Source organism: Mustela nigripes, chromosome 7, assembly GCF_022355385.1.
Source record: "Mustela nigripes isolate SB6536 chromosome 7, MUSNIG.SB6536, whole genome shotgun sequence".
Taxonomy (NCBI): Eukaryota; Metazoa; Chordata; class Mammalia; order Carnivora; family Mustelidae; genus Mustela; species Mustela nigripes.
In genome coordinates, this window is record NC_081563.1 from 35,641,006 (window position 1) to 35,648,647 (window position 7,642).

The 7,642-nt window shown below is 52.2% G+C and overlaps 1 protein-coding gene across 1 annotated transcript in view; it reads right to left on the bottom strand.

Moving 5' to 3' along the window:
* Window positions 1–6,035, bottom strand: part of MAL (mal, T cell differentiation protein) — a 24,843-nt gene extending 18,808 nt beyond the window's left edge. Inside the window, exon 1 of the mRNA XM_059405569.1 lies at window positions 5,829–6,035. Within this exon, the coding sequence (XP_059261552.1) occupies window positions 5,829–5,921 (93 nt within the window). The 5' untranslated portion in view covers window positions 5,922–6,035. The remainder of the gene's footprint in view (window positions 1–5,828) is intronic.
* Window positions 6,036–7,642: the final 1,607 nt, after the last annotated feature.

The window sequence follows — 7,642 nt, forward strand, 5'->3', positions numbered from 1 at the left end:
CCCCCCCCCCCCCCCCCCCGCCATGGGGCTCTGTAGGGTGGCTGTCCCCTGGGTGGGGAAAATCTAGGGCAGGTCTCCGGACTCGCCCAGTCACTCTCAAATAATAAAAGTCCCCAGACATTTGGGGTCAGAGAAACAGTGTCCTGGGAGTAACTACCGTGTCCAGTTCACTGCGAGAATCGGAACCGCAAACCCGCTCCAGGCGGAACCCCCACTCCACTTTCACCCCGAAAAGTGCCCCCTAGGAGCCCTGGCTCTCACCGCCCCCCTTCTCTGCCTTCCCCGGGTCTCTCTTTACTCCCAGCCATTCTGTCAGTGGCTTTTCCTCCTTGCCAGGGTGCAGAGGAGGGAGCGAACGGTTTCCGTAAACCATTTTCAGGCATTTCCTTCACAGGTTCTGAAGGTGGGCTGGGGCCGGGATGGGGGGATGATCGATCATCAGTCCCCGGCACTTTGTGAGAGAAGTTTCCGCTGGCCCTGGCCACGGCTGAGACAAAAAGCTTCCTATGTCAACACCTTGTTCTGTGAACGGGGTGGGGCCAAGTGTCACAGAGCCCCTGGCTTAGAAGGGAAGAGGAGGAAGGGGAAGCAGAGACTGCGTCCCCCAAAGGAGAAGTCCTCCTTGGGTGGGGACAGGGGGACAGGTCAGAAGCAAAGCCCCAGCTTGAGTTTTTGGGAGAGAGGACATTGCACTGCAAGCCTGCCCCTTTGGGGTGCCCCTGTGACCGCACTGCCTTCAACAGGAATGTGGCCTGTGTGGCTCACACCATCTGATTGGCTCAGCCTTCCACTTCCTGCCATGGCCCTGCAGCTTTCAGAGGTCTGGTATAGGGATGCTGGGCCAGGGTGAAGTTGCCAGACAACCCCCCCCCCCCCGCAACTCTCCCCCTGAGCCACCACCACCCTTCCCTGCCCCTGCGGGCAGTTTCCTGGCCTTGGCAGAGGAGGGGAGCTCCACCCTGTTGGCCTTGGACACTGGCATCTCTGACTCCCAGGCTACTGGGAGGTCAGGCATGGGAGTATCAACTGTGAGTAATCAGCTCAATGGACTACAGATTTAAAACATACCAAGCATTTCACACTCATTGGGTTAGCAGAAAATGGCAAATTCTAATGCAATCACGTATGGCAAGGATGAGGGACAATGAGGACTTTGACACACTGCTGTGGGGAGCTGGAAAGGTCCAGTTTTGCTTGAAACGTATACACTTTGGGAACCTTCTTATATTTAAAGAATACAATGTAAGGCAGGATCTTAGAAGGGGCCTGAGCTTAATTACGCGCCATCAGCTTCCAGGTAACACGGCTTCTGGAACATGTCCGTTGGAAACATCCTTTTGCACCCTGATCGGGTAACAGCTGGGAAAAGGAAGAAGTGCATTCCCTATGAACCAGGAAGTCGCATCCTCCCTGGGTGTTCTGGGAAGAACTTCCCCACATTGAACTAACAGGGCACATTCAAGAATGTTCTTGGCGATGCTAGAAGAACACAACAAACTGAAATCAGCCAACGCGTCCATTAAAAGAAGAACAGGTAAACAGCATCACCCCGCGGGATGTTACTATTTTCGTGAAGTGACACCATATAAAACAATGCCACGCACAGTCCACCCCGAGTGAGGCAGGCAGTTTAGGTTTAAATCAGCTCTGCTTGGGAGTCATGAACAAGACGTACAGCCCAGGGACTGTCCCGAGAACGGAGGGAAGAGAAGACGATCGCGGAAGAGCCGGTGGGTTTAGATGCCATCTGAAAAGCTTTATTTCCCGAATACTAAAAGTCAATCAGGTCAAATACTAAGATTTGACAAAGCATAGTGATAATCATGTGGGCGCCTTTTCTGTAATATGAAGTATTTCTTGATTTTTATTCTTTAAAAAACTTAAGGTTTTTTAAACACCTGTTCAATGGTGTTTAACACGTTCACCACCTCTAACTCCAAAACATTTTTGCCACCCCAAAAGGAAGCCCCGTTCCCATGAAGCAGTGGTTCCCCTCTTCTCCCTCTCATCTCAGTCCATGGACAACCACCGGTTTGGGTTCGGTCTCTATGGATCTACCTATTCTGGATGTTTTACATAAATGGAATCATATAATTCATGACCTCTGGTGGCTGGCTTCCTGTACTTGGCATAATGTTTTCAGAGTTTATCAACTTTGCAGGACGTACCAGAACTTCCTTCATTCCTTTCTGTGACTACAGAATATCCTGCTGTATGGACAGATCGCAGTCTGTCTATCCATCCACTGAACTGGGGCCGTTTCCACCTGCTGGTTATTGTGAACAGTGCCGCTAGGAACACGCAGGTACATGTACTCATTCAGGTCCCTGCTTTTAATTATCTTGGTTAAAAATCTAGCCATTGAATTGCTGGGTCATATGGTAATTTCTTTTTTCAGAAACCATCAAACTGTTTTCCAGAAGCAGAACACCAGCAGTGTATGAGGGTTCTAATTTCACCCTGACCAAAACTTGGTATTTTCTGTTTTCTTTTTTTTAATAATAATCACCATAATTTCAGGTGAAACTACCCCACTGTGGTTTTTATTCTATGTTCTTTGTGATGAATGATGCAGAACCTCTTCCCATGTGCTTATGGGCCATTTCTACAGCTCCTCTGGAGAAATGCCTATTCAAGTTTGTTGCACATTTTCTAACTGGGTTGCGTGTCTTTTTGTTGTTGAGTTGTAAAAGTCCGTAATTAAAAGATTTTATTTATTTATTTGACAGACAGATATCACAAGTAGGCAGAGAAGCAGGCAGACAGAGAGAGGGGGAAGCAGTGCTCCCCGCTGAGCAGAGAATCCGATGTGGAGCTTGATCCCAAAACCCTGGGATCATGACCCGAGCTGAAAGGAGATGCTTTAACCCACTGAGCCACCCAGGTGCCCCAATAGTCCATAATTAAAAAAAACAAAACAAAACAAAAAACCAACAACAACCCTCCCAGAGTTTTTAAACTCACTACTCTTTTCACACATGTAGACACATAAAGCTTCCTCTCTACAATGTTACAACGCAGGCAAAGGAAAATTTAAAGGGCCAGTGTCTGCTTTCTTTTCTGCTCTCTCAGACACCCCATGGGCAAATCCCCACCCTGGAGAGGAAGAAAGAGATTCAGATACACACTGGGGCACCTAAGGTCTCCCGGAAAGTTGGGAGGAAGGAAAGGAGGTGGGGAAGTAGGGCTGAGATTAAGGAGAAAAAAAATCACTCCTTTTAAAAAAAATTTATTTTATTTTAAAAGATTTTATTTATTTATTTGACAGACAGAGATCACAGGTAGGCAAAGAGGCAGGCAGAGAGAGAGGAAGGGAAGCAGGCTCCCTGCCGAGCAGAGAGCCCAATGTGGGGCTCGATCCCAGGACCCTGGGATCACGACCTGAGCCAAAGGCGGAGGCTTTAAACCACTGAGCCACCCAGGCGCCCCACTGAGCCACACAGGTGCCCTCTTTTTTTTTTTTTTTTTTAAGATTTATTTATTCATTTCAGAGAGAGAGAGTGCACGTGCCAGAGGATGAGCAGGGGGAGCGTTAGAGGGAGACACACACACAGAGAGAGAGAGAGAGAGAGAAAGAATCTCAAGCTGATTCCCTGCTGAACACAGAGCCCAGTGAGTGTGAGGGCGGGGCTTAGTCCCAGGACATAGAGATCATGACCTGAGCCAAAACCAAGAGTCAGGTGCTTAACCAACTGGGCCACCCAGGTGCCATTAAGGAAAAAAAAAAAAAAAATCACTTCTAACACAGTTGAGGGGTTGATTTCTTATCAAGAGAGAATGATTTCTTATAGAAGAGAGAATGATTTCTTACAGAAGCCCCTACCATCTCAGGTCACAAAACTGCCCTGGGAGGTGTAAATTTCCACTAATTCATGGTTCTGAGATTTCGCACACCCAACCTTCCCCTTTCACATACTGCGATGTGGGGGTGGTATCCTCCCATCCCCACCCAGCAGACGGCTCTGCTTGGCTGGGCTGTTCCTACCCTCAGGGGCCCTCCTTCCCCTAAACTGTGATACCAAGAGGAGGCAAAGGGTACTGGGAAATTGTCCCTTCTGGAAAGCCCTGCCCCCGCAACCACTGCCACCTGCAACCCACCTGCTGCCCTTGAGCCCATTCTTGTCAGGGCAAGAGGAGAAGACCACAGTCTTCCACCTGGAGCTCAAGTAACACACTCTCCTGATTCTTGTTTTAATGCTCCTCAAATAGCTACAAAGGTAGAATAAACCACTCATAAGGGCAATTTAAGAGGCACTAAGAAGACCTTCTGTTGGTTAAAAATCTCTCTTGCCCCACCACACCTCACCATTAGCCATCATCTCTTTCAGTTACGAAACTCCGCCTTTGTAAATGCAGTAGCCTCTGAAAGAACCACCCACGACTGACTCCCAAGTCAGAGGGTCTACATGCTCTTTTCAGAAATCCAGCCTTGGGCAAGCACCGGCTAACTGCCGCATGGCTCAGACAAGCCATATAGGAAAAGAATGTTCTAGTGAATGCAAGCCCCTCTGCTCTGGGCTTGGGTGTCCCTATCCACAAAAGATGGGGCTGGCCTTAGCGGTGTCCAGGGTTTTCTAGATTAGATTAGTGGTGTCAAGGGTTTCTTCTAGATGTTACTTCCTTGATTCTGGCTAGCTCCAGGATTTGAAATCATTCTGGATACATCCCTGTTTGGGATCAACTCAACTCACACAACTTCAGTAATAGGGTGTCCTCAGGCCACCTCAGCCCCCTTTGCCCTTTCCACCAAACCCTCCACGGAGAGTAGAACCTGTTCCCTTTGCTGTTCACACCCTCCCGCCTCCCATTAGACAATAAGAAAGCCGAGATCCGGTTTTTAAACAGTTAGGTTTGGACGATTTCTTTTCCAATCAACCCTCCAGGCAGCCACTTCGGCAGTGGCGTGCAGGAAAGGAGGCTGGGTGGCCGCCAGGCAGCACACCCACAGAGTAACTACACCAGACCCTTACCTCCCAGGTAAGGGTCTGTGGCTCCTGCCGAGTTTCGGCTAAGGGCGGTCTGAAGCGTCGTTACAGTTATCCCCTTACTAGGAGGCTGGCGTGGGAAGCGCTCTTGGGCCACCAGCGGTGGCAGCGGAGACAGCGCCACTCCGGCTCTAGCTCCAGTTAGGGACCCGGTGGGTTTCCTGCCGCTCAAGGTCAGCCAAGCGCAGGGCCGCTCAGGCCAGCCCCTCTCCATTACGCCCACCCGCAGCACAGGGCAAAATGACCGTGGCCAGCAAACGACGGCCTGTTCTATTATTTCCAGATCAAAGTTGTGGCAAGTACCCTTACTCGCCAGAAACTTTCAAAGGCCAGAAGAGAACGATTCAGATTCAGCTCCTCCCAGAACACCAACCCAATCTCCAGGCTTCGGTTGGCGATACGTACTCAGGTTTCTTTTGATTTTTGTTTTGTTTTGTATTGTTTTTTTTTTTTTTTTTAACGAAATCCTAACCCTGGGAGAAGCTGGGCACTTGTACAAGGACGTTGCTCTCCAACAAGGGCATACTCTGCGCGGCTCCTGTGAAGTGAGCTGGGAGCGCGGCTTTGAAACCAGCGCACCGCAAGTGGACCCAGGCCTGCTTCGAACATTTGACCCATGTTGCGAATTTGGCTTTTCCACCTAGGTCCTGGAGACTGCTTACGCCCATTGCTCCTGTCTAGAGGGGGCCAAACGACCGGGGTGGGGGTGGGAGGAGAGAGCCTTTCCTCACTCCTGCCCCGCTCTCCGGATGCTCCGGGGACCTCAGTGCCGCTTGCGGACCCGGCCGCCACCACCCATCCCGACCCTTCCCCCGCACCCGCGCCGATGCGCCAGCCACTCACAAACTCCAAGATGAAGAGCAGGTCCGGGAAACTGGTGAAGACCGCGACGCCGCTGGGCAGGGTGCTGCCCCCCGACGCCGCTGCGGGGGCCATGCCGGCGTGCTGGCGTCGGCCTCGGGACTGGACGCGCGCGGCTCCCGCTCTGCGCTGACCGCTGGCTTGCTCTGCGGAGCCCAGTGGCCCGGGCGCCCCCGCGCGCGGGTTAAGAGTAGGGGAGCCCGGGGCCGAGGAGGGAGGAGCCGCGGTCCCCGCCCGCCCTGTCCCCGCCCAAGTCCTAGACTCGCGCGGAGCGCAGCGGGTGCGGTCCTGACCCACCCGGAGGGCGCGCTGCGGGCTTGTGGCGCTGCGGGCGGGAGACGGACTCCGACGTCCCACCTCCCGCGCCACCTCCCACCTGGAGCGTGACAAAGCCGCTTGGGCGAGGGGCTTCGCACGCTTCGCACGCTTTGCACGTGATCACCATCCCTTAAGAATGATTAAGAATGATAACCATCAATCATTAGCCCCCCCCCCCCCCCCCACCCCCCGTGACACCGCTAGGGTCCTCATTGCTTTGAGTGTTCCTAAGTTGGGTCTCCTTCATCTTTCCGCTGGGTGCGTTGATCCGCCTTGATCCGCGCTCAGGCTCCAGGGGGAACGAGTTCTGAGTTCTGCAGTTGCAGGCTAGGGGGTCTGCAAGGGCGGCGCTGAGACCAGCTCTGGCCACCGACCCCTTCTCCCCGCGCCTTCCGAGCCCAACGCGCGGTCCGCTCCGCTTTGGAGCTGCGAATCTGTCTGAGGGTAGCAGTTTGCTCCCTGCCATGTGACCCTCTCCTCCCCCCGCCCCACCCCCGCCCCCAGGAGGGCTGCTGGTGGCTGTGCTGGGGCAACTCCGCTTGGAAATCAAGGGCGGGGAGGGGCACATTCCGAGCAGATTTATCTCCTCTTAGAGGGATATTCTGGGGCCTCTGAGGGTAGAATGACTCTCCCCTACGTCCTCTGATTGCCTGGATTTGGTTTTGGTTTTGTTTCCGGACCACGATTTCTTTATTCTTTTCTCCCTTTATTTTAAAACATGTCTCAGACTCCAGTAGTTGCCACTTATTCTTAGATACAATTACAGTACTGAGTTTTCTTCTACAAATCCTAAAGCCTAAAATCTGCTGGCAGTTCAGGACATGCCCCCAACTCAGACTCCCCAGTGCTGCTACTGCTTGCCCCCCACCCAAAGATTTTATTTATTTGACAGAGTGAGAGAGCACAAGCAGGGGAAACAGCCAAGGGAGAGGGAGAAGCAGGTTCCCCGTTGGGCAGGGAGCCCAGTGTGGGATTCCATCGAAGGACCCTGGGGTCATGACCTGGGAGGAGGGCAGAGGCTTAAGGGACTGAGCCACCCAGGCGCCCCCCCCCCACCCCCACCCAGTGCTTCTATTGTCTCCACCCACAGGAAGCAGCAGAGCATAGGGCTCCACTCTCTCCAGGGGGACCCTTAGTCTTTCTCTTCTACGCTGCTCTTTTTCTCCTACTCCCTAGGAAAAGAAGTCAATTCCTAGACACATTTTCTGAAGCAAAAATCCATGCCCATTGATGTAGGAAACAAAGGCAAAAGAAAGCCTAAATTTCCTTGTTGTCTATAGCCCTCTGACAGGTCCTTGAAATAGGCAGAGTGACTTTCCTCTAGGAACTCGGCTGCCTCAATGTTAATGCTTTGCTGCGGACAAGAGGCCATCTTTTCCTGGCCCGCTGCCCCGATTTCTGTAAGTCTACTTTAACATATAGAAATTGCTTTGGAAAATTTCCTTTATCTACACCCGTCAAGATACATGTTGGCAGTC